Source organism: Meleagris gallopavo, chromosome 23 (genome assembly GCF_000146605.3).
Source record: "Meleagris gallopavo isolate NT-WF06-2002-E0010 breed Aviagen turkey brand Nicholas breeding stock chromosome 23, Turkey_5.1, whole genome shotgun sequence".
Classification (NCBI taxonomy): domain Eukaryota; kingdom Metazoa; phylum Chordata; class Aves; order Galliformes; family Phasianidae; genus Meleagris; species Meleagris gallopavo.
In genome coordinates, this window is record NC_015033.2 from 2,695,513 (window position 1) to 2,709,057 (window position 13,545).

General features: G+C 44.5%; 2 protein-coding genes and 1 long non-coding RNA gene across 11 annotated transcripts in view; 1 reads left to right on the plus strand and 2 right to left on the minus strand.

The window, feature by feature from the left end:
- On the minus strand, positions 1-7,074 carry LOC104914136 (probable pleckstrin homology domain-containing family N member 1). 3 transcript variants are annotated; one of them, XM_010722778.3, is made up of 11 exons: positions 6,776-7,074; positions 5,675-5,753; positions 5,137-5,283; positions 4,154-4,240; positions 3,158-3,230; positions 2,912-3,048; positions 1,978-2,124; positions 1,314-1,400; positions 1,102-1,177; positions 577-653; positions 1-462 (listed from the first exon to the last, which is right to left on the minus strand). In XM_010722778.3, exons 1-11 carry the CDS (start codon positions 6,862-6,864, stop codon positions 388-390), a joined length of 1,074 nt encoding a protein of 357 aa, XP_010721080.1. In that variant the 5' UTR covers positions 6,865-7,074; the 3' UTR covers positions 1-387. The 3 variants fall into 3 exon arrangements, with proteins under 3 accessions (XP_010721080.1, XP_010721082.1, XP_010721081.1); XM_010722780.3 differs by lacking the exon at positions 1,978-2,124; XM_010722779.3 differs by lacking the exon at positions 577-653.
- Positions 5,222-13,545, plus strand: part of LOC104914134 — a 26,999-nt gene continuing 18,675 nt past the window's right edge. For 2 of the 6 annotated variants that reach the window (XR_004161909.1, XR_004161912.1), the window contains exons 1-2: positions 5,222-5,308; positions 9,738-9,833. This is a non-coding gene — a long non-coding RNA (uncharacterized LOC104914134). The other 4 variants (XR_004161907.1, XR_004161908.1, XR_004161910.1 and 1 more) reach the window with 3 other exon arrangements.
- Positions 7,585-13,545, minus strand: part of TTLL10 (tubulin tyrosine ligase like 10) — a 10,552-nt gene continuing 4,591 nt past the window's right edge. Inside the window, exons 9-12 of one of the 2 annotated variants that reach the window (XM_019622483.2) lie at positions 12,338-12,478; positions 11,820-11,936; positions 8,296-8,389; positions 7,585-7,991 (exon numbers count right to left, since the gene is read on the minus strand). In XM_019622483.2, the coding sequence (XP_019478028.1) occupies positions 7,672-7,991; positions 8,296-8,389; positions 11,820-11,936; positions 12,338-12,478 (672 nt within the window). In that variant the 3' untranslated portion in view covers positions 7,585-7,671. The remainder of the gene's footprint in view (positions 7,992-8,295; positions 8,390-11,819; positions 11,937-12,337; positions 12,479-13,545) is intronic. The other variant, XM_019622484.2, reaches the window with a different exon arrangement.

The window sequence follows — 13,545 nt, forward strand, 5'->3', positions numbered from 1 at the left end:
CATGGTTTAAGCACAGGTTAATGGTTTTATTTGTATTGCTTACAGAGTATTTTACAATGTTTGTTTCTTTCTTTCTTTCTTTCTTTTTTTTTTTTTTTCCCCTGGAAAGGATCAGGCAATAAATATAGCAAGCAAATGGAGAAAGGTTTCTCATTGAGGCATATGTACAGCTGAGGTCACAATCACAAGGTCCTACATCAATTGCAATGGCTCATTCAAAACAGCAGCCAGTGGAGAATCATTCATCTGCAGGTCCTTATTCACCTCTCAGTCTGAAAGAAGCTTGGTTTCCAATTTCTAATCCCCTCTTATTCATTTTTGCAGCTTCTTCACTTTCTATTGGGATCGTGTTCATGTACCCTCTTCTTGTCAGTGCATGCTGACCTCCTAATGATGATGCCAGGATTTCTTAGGGATGATTGGTGGTGGCTGGAGTGTCACAGTGTCGAGGTTTTTCTCTGGCTGGAAAAGATAGCAAGAACTTTTTTTTATCATGTGAATATACTATTTTTAACGTGAATATTATCTGCCAAATATTTATACACTAGAGAGTCACAAACTTGTCTGAGAGAATACCTTCTGTAAGTGGAAGAGTAATTTTTCATAATCTTCTGCTGTGGAACAATTGATAAGGATTGGTTCTGTCAGGTTTCCTGCAAGACAGCAGCAGGGAGCAGTTAGGAGCTGGATGCAAATGCCTATAGCAAGGGAGGTCACAAGGGCTGTTCCCACACAAGGTTAGAGCCTCTCCCTACAGCCAGCATCCTACTGCCAAGTTGATTTGGCTTTTAACCACAAGAAGGCTGAGATTCCCCATGATAGCAAAGATGGAGGTCTGGGACTGGGCTGGCTGCTGTCCTGAGCAGGGAAACGTAGAGGGCCATTACAACTTAGCAGCCAGAAAAGTAAGAAGCCCCTAAAGAGCATCCGTCTGGTTGCAACTAGAAGTGGAATCTGACTTTTAACTAAATACTGTCTCTTGTGGTAGATCCAAATGTCATCACATCTGTGAGGATTCTGTGCTGAATCTGTGAGCATTGGAAGGCTTTTTTTTTTCTTATAAAAGCAGTCTTTCCTTCCAGAAACTGCTACTGGACTTACCTGTAATTTCAAGCTGTAACCTCCCCAGCACAGTGGATTTCTCCTTTGCCTGGATTCCCATCAAGGGGAGTTTTCCCTTCAAAAACGAAAAGAAAACTCTGCTTTTCTATGCGTTCTTCCTTTTTCTCCTTGCTGTTTATTTTCATCACCCGGAGCTGTTCACCAGATCTCACTTCTGTACTTATTTGACCATTTCTACTGTTTCCTGTTACCTCATATGTGACTGTAGTTCTCTCCTCATCCACAGAGAGGAAAAGCAGGTCTTCTGGGAACAGGATCAGCAGCCTTTCCTTAGGATCCTGTGGAAAAGGGGTGATTAGAGACGTCATCACAACATCTCAAAATGTGGAGCTGCCTTGCAGCACCTTAGATACTGTGCCAGCCATAGACGTTGCTCATGGCATCAGTCAGCTTGGATAAGATATCACAGGATGAGCTGTGTTGTTTATATTTTTTAGAAATGCATCAGGCACATTCCCATAACAGAATGTTTAGAAAACTCTGTCCTTCCTGTGTAATAGGAAGGGGATGGACTCCCCCTCCCAGCTTCTTTGGAAGTTGAGTGCAACTGTCTGGACAGAGTTCTCAGAAGTGGCTCTCAGAAAAACACCCTTTTGCATTTCCTTTTGTCTGTTTAATGCTGCGGGACTTTCAGTATACTTAACCTTATGCTACCTTTTCTGTAGCCTGCCAAAAGCATAACAACACCAGGAACAACAGTCATAATGCTGGAAAACATTTTTTGGGGAACTATGCTTTATAGCTTCTTTTTTTTTTTTTCTTTTTTTCCCCACCAGTCCCATGTGAATCCTTAATGAAACCTCAACTGGTTTGAACCTGGCCAAAGCCATCCAATATCAGAGCAGAATATGTTACCTCTGTGCAGCCAGTAGCCATTTGCACCATGGTCAGGTACTGAATCCTTCCCAGGTGTTGAATTGGTTTTCCTTCCCATTTCAGAATGGTGTTACACAAGAGATGTCTCATCAGTGCTCTTTTCTTCCATTGCTCATCACAAGGCACCTTCATCAATTATTATTATTATTTTTTTTTTTAAGATGAAGCAAAGGGTGATAAAAGACAAAGTATGATGTTTATCAGGATTACAGGGTGGTAAAAAATATTTAGGTTATCCAAAACAGAAGATAGGTATGGCTGAAGTACAGTGCTACCCTATAGACTGTGCCATGCCAGACATCAAGGGGAGCTGAGTGGATATTTAAAGACAAAGAGGGAAACCTCAGTTGCACTGTTAATAAATAGCACGAGGAAGGGGGAGAAAGGCAAGCTGGCTTTCCAATTCATTCGTTCACTTTAAGAACCTGAGCTTAGGACAACGTCGAGGAAAGCTTTGGGAGGGCATTGGATGCCCTAAGCCACATCCACGAGGTGCTAGCAGCATAATCCTGCCATCTTGTGACTCTTGTGGATGTTGCAGTGTTTTGTATGTATTTATAAGTCCGTGCGACAGCATGTACTGAAGAGTAAGTCTTTGTTTTTTTGGCTGTAACTAAGAGGAAAATTGATATATTTTTTTTTAGCAGTGTAGCAGCTACATCTCATGAAGAAAAACAATCAGCAGCGTGTCAAAAACCTCCCCTGAACTTAGAGCAGCATTTGCAAGTGTTCAGTGATAAAGCGTTGTGGGTAGCAAGTTTATTTTAGCCTAGACAGAATCTACAGCATTCTTGAATAAAGTTACTGTTCAGTTTCAGCCCGTATTCTAAAGATCTCTGAAAATCCATTTCCAGAGCTGCCACTGTTTCCTGTTTTCAGCCCCTTCTCTTTAGATCATTCCCCACCGACTTACCAGGAAAGAGATATTACTGGTGGGACTGGCTGAGTAGTTGGCATTTGCCATCTTGATTTGGTTCTGGAGGTGCTGAATCCATTTGTCAAAGTCGGCTGAATTTTGGCAGCAAATGAGCCGGGACTCTATCATGGGCCCTGTGCAAAGACACAATGTGCCCCGGCTCTGAGGATGGATGGCATTTGAACCCAGCGGGTGAATTCTGTGACTGTCGCAGCCCCTACAGAAGCTGTCCAGCAGGCTTACCAGAAATTTCAAATGTGTAGCTGATGGCAGTCACAACCTCCCTCAGGTGCATCCCAGCAAGAGGAACGAGACCCTGGTGTGATGGGAACGGTGTTAGAAGTCGATTGGTAAGAATAACCAAGAATGATGTAGGAAAGTACTGTGTGTGAACTAGATCAGATTTCGTCTGCCTTGCAGCCTCTTTAATTCCTCCCCCGTGCTCCCAGCCATGTCAGAAAAGACGACGTTCATATTAAGGACAAAGCAACCTTGTCCTCGTTTTAGCTTTTATTTCATTACATGATGATCACTTTTCTGTGCCATCCTCTTACTCCACTCAGCTGGACTTGGAATTTTATCATCTCCGATGTTATACAGCTCAGTTCCTGCAGCTGGAAGTCTCTTAATTCGTCTTTTTTCCCTCAAATTTAGGATCCGCAGACATGCACCAAAGCCATTGGGAGGCACTGCAGTGCTGAGGGCAGCTCTCCTGGATGCATCTCTTTGGTACCCCGTGCCTGCCCACTCCTGTACCTTTCCTAACTCTCCTCCTCCTGTCACCTCCTGTTCTTATCACCTTCTCTTGATGCCTTCTGGTTGGTGCTTAGCTCTCTGGTAGGGAGCTGCACTCTCTCTCCTTGGGGAAGCAAAGCGGCTGTGATAAGAGGCCAGCTAAAATTACAGAATATAATATAAATAGAAACTGGCACTTCCTCTTCAATCTCTGGAGCAGACGCTCTTCCCTATTCAAAATAAGCTGGGGAAAAAAAAAAGAGAGAGAATTTTGAGCTCCTGTCCTAGAAAATATGCCAAAACCCCACTGAAATCAGTGAAGTGTCTGCCTTGGCTGGTGGGGCCAGAACATGTGAGCTCCATTCTGAGCCTTGCTCTTGGCACGGCACCGAGGAGGAAGCTTTCCTTTTGCCATGTCTATGCTAGAGCTGTGGGCAAAGAGATATTAGGGAAGTCTTGACAATGAGCGTGACTGCAAGACATAGAAGGGTTCTTGTGCTTTACCTCATAAACAAATGCCTTCTTTGTGTGATCCACAGAAAGAATCAGCAAGTAGGAGGAGGTCAGCACAAGGTAGCGTTCAGACATCTCCTGTTGGAATAAGACCAGTCACATCTTTCCTCCACAACATTTCAATTTTTTTTAAAAGAAAAGGAAATTCTTCAAAGCCCTCCACTTTCCCTTCGTCTCTCCTCATGCTGTATTGGCACATCACCATATGCAGTGCTGATTGATTGACATCTGCCTGCAGGATGATGGGGAGCTCTGCAGTGTTTATCTGCCGGGTTGACTTGCACTACTACATCACACTTTAGCTGAAAACGTTTAAGATTGGGCTGGACCAGGCTCGGAGCACCCGAGTTAGCTGTGGGTGTCCCTGTTCATTGCAAGGGAGTGGGACCACATGACCTTCAAAGGTCCCTTCCAGCTCAAATGATCCTATGACTCTACTTTGTAATTTTATTTTGTCTTCTCAGATAAATGAGCATGTGCTTAAAGAGGCGTGAATCCATGGCAAAGTTAGAACAGGTCTCAGTTCCCCCTTCTGGTTTCGTCAACACCACTGTAATGGCTGTCACACCTCAGTGCTTTCACCACTCAGCTCCAGTTCCCGTGGAGGGGGCTTGAGCGTCACATGTACAAATTTGCAACCATCACAATGTTATCTCTTAGGGGAAAAGAATTAAAAAAAGCCTTCTGACAAAAGGATATTTTTATCAGAATGAATGAACAAAAAGTCGTGCTGCTCAAGAAAGCGGCTATGAAATCCTTTCAGCTCTTGCTGGCACTGGTGGAATGAAAGTTGAATGTAATAGCATTAACTCTTGGGGGGAAGGGAGGAAGTCAGGGCAAATTGTGGCTTTGGTCAAGCACTGGTTTGACAGTGAGTTGGGCAGGACACTTGAAATTCAAATTTAGCTCATCTTTTGTCTCCCAAGGGAAAAATCCCCTGCATATTACCGTGGTCATAGTGTGGTGATGATTACCTCCATGTGATAACTTCTCAGAAAAACCCAGGAGGACCAAACGATCTCCCCAAGAGAAAGGATGTTCCTGCCTTCCCAGCCAGCGATGGGCTGAGCGATCAACAAGTTCAGCAGTTCTTCCTGTGTTTTTCCCCACAGTGCTTCTGCCTGGAAAAAAAAGGAAGACAAAATAGTGAGTATTTCTTGCTGAAATCATGCTAAGAATATCCTGTAGAGATAATCAGAAGAGAAAAAATGGAATCTGGAGTCAAGGGATGCTGAAATATAAATAAGGTAAAAGAGAGAACGGGTAATTTTGCAGTCCAGCCCACAGGAGGTTTGGATGTGACATATATATGTGACTTGTATAGAACATTTCCTCTCTCTGTGCATGCTCTCAGCAATGGGATAAAGCACGGTCCTAGGAAATACTCCCGCACTGATGGTGACGATGGACTTTCTTGCATGTGAATTTGTTGAGCAAAAACTGAGACAAACGGATTTCTTCCCTGGCGTACTATGTATGAATCTTTGCCTGTGTGACCCTGCTCGTACTCACCCCTTCTGTCTTTGTGGGAACTGCAGGGTCCTTAGGTTGGAGGGATCCCTCACTCTGGCCATCTGAAATGGACCATTTTCTGTAATGGAAGAGATTGTGGGAAGGCATAGGAAAGGATTTACGTGTGTTGTTTGAAAGAGAGAGAATAATTCATGCTCAGTCAGCAGACACACTTCTGGATTTCTGGCATGAATTTTGTGTATTTTAGAGTTTTCTATTTTAAGCTGGAATACCGGCTGGGTGCAGCTCAGTGAAATCTAGGGGGGAAAAAATGCAGCAGATGCAGAATCGGAAAGCAGGCATGTCAAGGAATAGCAAAGCTAAAGCTATAATGAAAATACTGTCAAAGAATCACGGCCTAAAATTCATCAGCACATCTAGACTCCCAGTTTTCCCGTGGCAAGGGGAAGGGCTTGCAGAGATGATGAGGGCACTCTGTGTACCTGCCTTAATAGACAGGGAAAGAATAACTGCAGTTCCTGGTGAAATTATGGAAGGAAACGCAGCTCAGTGTTGATATAAAAGACCACAAGAAAGCGGAGGGGAAATGTATTTTCTTTCAGTTTGTGGTAGGTAAGGAGGTACAGACAACGGCCTCATCTGCGTTGGGGGTTAGCTAAGGGGGAGAAACCATGGCTTGTTTGGGATGTTGCTGAACCTTCGTGCCTGGAGGTTCAAGGCATCTGCCAAGCAAGATGTGGGAAGGGCTGAGGTTGCCAATGGCTCTGAGCCTCCTGTAGGCCTGCAGGCTGACCCTGCCGTGTGATGGAGTCCAAAATCATCTGCTTCCAACAGAGCACGAGCTCTGGGGGTGGTGGTGATTGCCCCCAGTAGAAGGGTTACCTCCATGGCAGGAGGAGATGAGGCTGTGTCACCTAACGGGGCCTACTAAGGAGAAGCAAGCAGGCTCTGTTTAGAAGAAGTATCTGACATTTAGCACTACTGTAAATTCTGGCTAGAAAAGGGGAAGAAGAGAAAGCTCTCAAGTGAGTCATATTTAGCAAGCAAAAACAGCCATGGGTCACAGTTGCCAGCATTAATGCCCTTCTGTTTGCGCAAAGACAGTCGGTGTTTCTCACCCCTCGAAGAACTGCTCCCTACCTGGTCCTGCCCGTCTTCAACAGCTCCACCTCATCCTGGCTTTCTCCTGCAGAACCAGCGTGCCTGGCTCTCAGGCTGCAGCATCCCATGCTGGCTCAGCGGCTGCCTCGTCCTCCGGCGCTGTCTTCAAAGCACTGCTGCAGCGCAGGGATGGCATGAATGGCAGCGAGGGAAGGAAGCACGCACCTTCCCTCCCCAGCACCTTGCTGTTCATTTAAATTCTTCTTAGCTTAGAAGTGGCAGCACCCGAGATGTGAAAGCATTTCCTGTGGGTTTTAAAGCTCTCTCCCCCCTTCTTGTCTCCTAGGTCCCCCAGGCGTCATTGCTTCCTTCAGAGCCGATGGCCTGATGCGATAAGCGTGTGCTGCTGTGTAGCTGTCACCTCAGCCAAACGAAAACCGAAAGAGTCCTTAATGAAATGAGGTTAAATGTGCGAGGAACATCTGGTGAGGGAGGAGCTGGCTGTGCAGCTGGAGACAAGCTATGGGGAGCTGTAGGACCAGCTGAGGGGGTTCCGTGTTAAGCTTGGATTTGGTCTTTCAGCAGCTCTCCTTGCCTCTTTATAAAAGGACTTTATTGAGTGTTCTGGGTTGCAGTGTCAGATCAGCATTGCTTTTGGAAGGATGGGGTTTGGCATGTCTCGTTTTCTGTGACTTCTCTGTTGGCTGACTGATGGAAGCATTGCTTTCTGCAGAACTATTGGCACTCACAGTTACTGGTTTTCTTAGCTGAGGTTGATACCCGTCTGTTTCTACCAGGTGAGAAAGAGCATAACATGCATAGCACATAGAGTATAACAAGCATAGCACATAGAACTTAACTTTTATTTTCTTTCTGCCTCTCTGAAGTTGTGAAAACCCTCTTGTTCTGTGACTCAGTGTGGTTATCTGTGGTGATCAAACTGTTGCACGTGCAGTATGGTGAGGACAGCTTGCCGACAGCTCTTTGTAGGCAGCAAGGCACTCTTTCTTCTGAAGCAGCTGAGCTCCTGAGGACAGACCTGCAGTTTTGGCAGGGCTGTACCTGAAGTGCCTGGTGCTGTCTGTGTGTGGCCTCAGGTACCTTCCTGTGCACGACCTGGTGCTGAGCTTCCGAGGTTGCTTCTGGCCCAGGTCTGCAGCATCCTCATTGTAGAGAAGCACAAAGTGGCAGAGTGTCTTCAAAGGCAGCACATTCTGTCCCTTGAGGCACTTGGTGAAGATTTCGAGAACCAGATCTGGAAGAGATCTGCAGTTACAAGGTGGACTGATGGCAACATGCTCCCAAATTCACCATATTATTCCTTAAAATAATATTTTTTTTTAAAAAGGAACCACTTATTTCTAACAAGACCATAGCTTTCCTGTGTCTGCATTGGGTAGAATTTTCACTGCCTTTTGTAAGAGCAACAAACTCAATAGCAAGACATCTTTATTCTGTATTCTGGAGCTACAAATGGTATCAACAGGAGCCTTTCCTCTGCCAAGCAGTGTTGTGATGTGATTGCTCATTACTGACCTCCCTGTGACTTCTTTGCTTACCGAGACTCTCGTAGATGATGCTGGGGATGATGTCTCTCAAGACTTTGCAGTTGGTGTGCAATGCAGGGTTTGCATTCATCTCCAGAAGCCAGACCTAGGAAAGGTGAATGGCAACCAGGAGATCAGGCTGGATCTCCTCAGAGCTGCAGTGATGCCATTTTATTGACTTAGTGAGCAGCTGGAAGTGCAGGAGTACTAATAAATCCTAACACGGTCCTCTAGCACGGAGTGCAGGTAAGACAGCATTTTCACAAGGACTGGAGGAATCATTACATTTCATTACTTTAGAGTAACACCACATATTATTTTATGTTTCTAGCTGATGTTCAGGTTAAACTCCTGCTCTGTGGGTGTGCTAAGGCACTGTTTTGTCTCTTATCGTACCAATTTCCATAGCAGTTTCAAGTTTTTGAATAACACGAAAGGAAGTTACAAGGAATCTAGTAATCATGTCTTTGATTTGGGGTGGGCATGGGGTCAAGACCAAGCAAACACAGCACCAAGCTCTCAATTAACCCCTGGCCTTGATTTCCTGGATGAGCTTTGGTTTTAGGTAGAAGCCATAGAAGATATTTGCACACCTGAACCAATTTCAGCTCTACTTCTCTTTGACACACTGAAGTCTGCAGCTCCGAGCCGTGGCACGTGATGGCCCAGTTGCAAGTCTATGTGAAAGCAGTTGAGTTCAATGCAATTCTGTTTACTATTTCTTTTTCCTGCCATGAGAGAAACTCATCTGTTTGCTTCCTGCCTTTACCATATGGTGCTGCATCTTGCAAAGACGACGTATAGAAACTATTTGATGTTTTTTTCAGGAAGGATGTTTAATCATTCAACAGCCCCAGGCGAATTTTACTCTCTTTTAATTGATGTTTAAAAACACATACACTGCGGTCGTGCTTTTTTGTTGTTTTTCTGTTCCTGAAGCAGCAGTGAGTTTGCCTGCAAGTAACTGAGAGATGTGGGTGGTAGGTTTTGGCAACAGGATAGCTTTCACTTTTGCACTTCATTTTGCTGAGAATAAAATGCAACAAGAATTTTCACATTTGTTTCAGTACCGTATTTCAGAGAAGGTTTGGAAGTGAGGGTGCTGAAATGTCTGTGGGTTTTTTTTTCTTTCCAGAAAGAAACTGCTGAGAAATAACCTGCTCTGCAGATGCCAACAGAGGGCACCTACGTCACATTTATTTTTCTTGGCAAACTCCCTTATTTCTGAGCAAATTTCCTTTTTCCTATTAAAAGTTCGTAAGGTTTTCTGCTGACAGACGAACTCAATGAACCTTTGTAATTGTCTTGACTAGGTTTTGGTTTCTTCTCCTTCAAAACAAACAGGAGGAGGTGTTCACATCTATTATACTGTCTGTCTCCTACACTCCCTATTATTGTACCAGAGTGTGTCACAGTTGTTTAAAATGCTCTTAACCTCTTTTGTTCTGTTTCAGGAAGAACATAGAGAATAAAGTCAAGATCCAGCATATCATGTCATCCATGGGGATTTCACGTCGAATTTGAGCACCTGAGCCTCCTCCCTGCATCTGGTATGTAACCAAGGGGGTTCTGTTTTCCCTGGTTTTTGTCAGATTTCTCGTGCTGATGACCTGCAGTGGCACTCCCAGCTCTGCAGCGTCCCTGTGGTATCTCATAGTGCTGGGGTGAGGGAAAAGCTGTGTCATTCCAATCAAAGGGACCATCCCTACTTTAACAAGGGTTATCTTATTTTATATACACCTGTCACAAATTGGCAAATGGCTTATCTGTGTTCGGTCTGTTCACTGGTGATAGATAGCTGAATCCCTTTATGGCTGATAAAAAATTTAGGCATCTATCTTCCCAGCATTCCTTTGCAGAGCCCTTTTGCACAGCTGATGCAATGCTTTCTGAAGGCAGGTTCCTTGGGCACTTAAATGACTGTGTCCTAAGCTGTGTATTAACTTTGGCATTTACAATACAGCACAGGAAAGCCCCAGAAACCAGAAAGGGGGTTAAAAGTAACAGTAAAACCACATCCATTGTTTATGTTCTCTTTCCTCCTCTTCTCATCCTGCACATGAAGTTTGCAAAGCTCTGCTGAAAGCTGTGGTTGCTCTGCAGGCTCTGCTTTCGTGGTCCATGCTCCTAAGAACTGAGAGGCAGGAAAACACCTTCAAGAACTAGATTGGGATGCTGCAGGGCCTACAGAAATTACCAGGAGTGATACTGGGGGCATTTTTATCTCAGGAAAATGAAGAAGAGGAAATAGCATGATGAGACATAGAACCAAACACAAGGCCGTGTAGAATCAATGCAGAGCAAATTCTACACGTGTCATCAGCTAGGATGGCAGTCCCAACGGACCACATCACCACTCAGTGTCCTGAAATCCTCATCACGTTTTTAGAAAATACTTGTCAAGAAACACGTTTTGTTTTTCTCTCCGTATGTAAAATGCATGGGGATGTAATGGTCTTTAATTACTGAAGTTTTTAACTGGCCAGGTAGGGATTGCCACAATAGAGTGATATTGGATCTTCCATTCTACTCCAAGTTTGCACAGCCATTGCTTTGCATGCCAACATTGCAAAAGACAATTGCTTCTGAAATTTGAGAAGCACCAGTTTCTGTGTCTTTCCCATTTGCTCCCCATTGCCATTGACTTCCCCATACAAAGGAAGCCATTGTCTGGGTGCCTTGCCCAGTGCTGCATACATTAATTCCACTCTTTCACTGGGTTTGCTGTTCCCACTGCACTTTGCTGGAATATGTTTGAGCTCCTTTCTGCTTTAGCAACAGCAAAATCTGCCAGATGGCTTTCTGTTATGCTTAGACCAGGTGGTTTTGAAGGACTGCCTGCACTGAAAGCAGTCCAATCACTGTACTTAACATTTCCCTTTCCCTTTCTTCTGGCTTTCCTTCTCTGCGTTTCGTTCACTCTTCACGAGTGTGAGCTGTAATTCCATAGCAGGTTTTATAGCCTTGACGGGCTAACCTATTGCTAAATGGTAAACCTACAGTGAATGTGGAGGTGCTGATGCTGACATCTGAATCGATAATGACTGATTCTGCAGGGTGGTGATGGCAAATTCATTCCTGGATTCTCAGCTTGTGTAAATCAGTATTCTTCGTGTGGCGTTAGAGGCATTACAAACTGATTTATGCTGGCTGATTATCTGTCATGTTTGGTTTCTAGAGTGAAAAATATTGAATGGCATTAAAATTCCCTTACTTTCACTATGAACTGAGTAGATATTAAGATCCCTGTATTTTTCACTACTCCACTTCCCCGTGAAAATTCTGCACAGAGCAGTTAAAGATTTTTCTTCCCCCCTTGAGCTGTTAATGCCAGGGTTTCTTTGTGCAATACACGTGCCATATCTGGATGTTGGGCAATGGAACTGGAGAAAGAAATGAATCCTGCCCTTCATGGCTGGCTGAGTGAACGCTCTGTTTAATTTCTAGTGCCAGAGTCGATGGCAACCATCCTACGTTGCTGGCATTAGACATCTGGCCAATATCATACTTAATATTTGGCAATATTTTATTCATACCTTAAAGTTTTCATCAATCAAAAAGTCACAGCCAATGAGATCAAAGTAGCCCAGTTTACGATCCAGTTTGTGCTTGGCTGCCAGGAAGCACTGCAACATGATCTGCTGCATCCTTTTCTGAAAGATAGGGATCAGGGATAACTAATCATTGCCAATGCCAAGGGCACAGGAGTCACTACAAGTCATTGGTCTCCACTTGGCTTAGGGATACTTTTTCTTCCCCTCTAGTCTTGGATGGAGGCTGTATTTTGGAAACTGTATGTCTAATCACTTTGAGTTGAAGGAAGCCCCCTCCCTTTATCAGCAGTTCACCCATTTTATTAACCATTGAAATTAAACTCTGTCTTGACTTCTGTTTATCATCTGCAGGCAAATAGTTACCATGGGACCATCGATGCCTTCTCTCTTGGTACATACAGTTCCTTGGGGACTCCCTTGAAGTGGAGGCTTTTGTCCCTATTCCCACCACCCTAATTAGGCTAGGCAGACCAGCACACCATGAACTTGTTTGCACTCACAGTAAACACAGTGAAAACCCAGTCCTGTGGGAGGCCATTGGTTTTCCCAAACTTCTCATTAACGTAGCTATTGAAGTGCTCCATCTGCCAAACTGTCTCATCCTTCAGCTGGCTGTAGAGGGAGTTCTTCTTCTGCACGTACTGCAAGGTGGGGAACAGAGTGAGGGGAGTATTAAAGAGTAACTGGAAACATGCATGGCAGACATCCCTCTACCCTGCCTTGTTCCAGGGATGGAGCTGGGGAGAGCCATCATCACATTACTGACGTGGAGGGAAGCAGCAGCAGACCTAACCCTGAGCAGGTGCCTATTCCTGTCTCATTAACCCCTAGGTCAGCTGGAACTTATCACTGCTGGGGTAGGAAGGGAACGGGGGGGCAGAATCAACTGTGACTTGAAGCCTGGCCTCTCACCAACTGCTCCTGTGGATTTTGTTTCCCTCCTCCCAGATAATTCATGTTCTGCTGATAAACACCTGTCCTCTGTTTAATATTGCTTGTGCCATGGGATCCTACCCAAGCACCTGAATTCCCATGTGGATAGCTCTCTACCTGAGCAAACAAACTATTCCAGGAAAACAAGCAGCATACTGATAATAGCATATATTGCAGGAAGCAACTATAATCTGCCGTGCTGCACTGTACTTGTACAGGAACCATAAAACTCCAACAAGAATTGAAGTGGGCTTGTCTGAAGCATATCTTGCCCTTAGATGTATTTTGCCAGTTCCCAAACACAGCGTTATACTGGGAGAGGGGCTTTAAGAGCAAACCATTTTTCTGTCTGATTCTAAGTACTGGAGAGCCTCACAGGAAGGCAAAAAACTCAGGTAGATTTAAATAAGAAAAGCTTCCTAAGAAGTAGGATGGGAATATAAGCCAGAACAGTTTTGTTGCATAGACCTCATTTGAGAAGGAAGGGAATCCAAGGCAGAGATTTAAGAATGGTGGCTCCTGAAGAATGCATCTGCACCTTACATCATTATGATTATTATCACATTTAGCACAAGAGGAACATCCAAATCTTTAGCCAAGACTAAATTTGGTTTGTTCCAGGTAGGCCACAGTCAAAGGCTTCTCCTAAGAGACACACAGTCTATGAGAGAATACTGGAGGAAAAATGGTCCAGGGACAGAAATGGTCAGCATAAGGAGAGAATTGGTCCATTGCAGGGAGTGAACCCCCTCCAGTAGGGGGTTGCCATGGTGCC

Excerpts from the sequence above, each read along its gene's own strand:
- LOC104914136 (XM_010722778.3), bottom strand. The coding sequence starts at position 6,864 with ATGGGATGCTGCAGCCTGAGAGCCAGGCACGCTGGTTCTGCAGGAGAA. Across the intron at positions 5,284-5,674 it reads TTCCCACAAAGACAGAAGGG|GCAGAAGCACTGTGGGGAAA; the intron begins GTGAGTACGAGC and ends TTTTTTTTCCAG. Across the intron at positions 463-576 it reads TACTCTTCCACTTACAGAAG|CCAGAGAAAAACCTCGACAC; the intron begins GTATTCTCTCAG and ends TATCTTTTCCAG.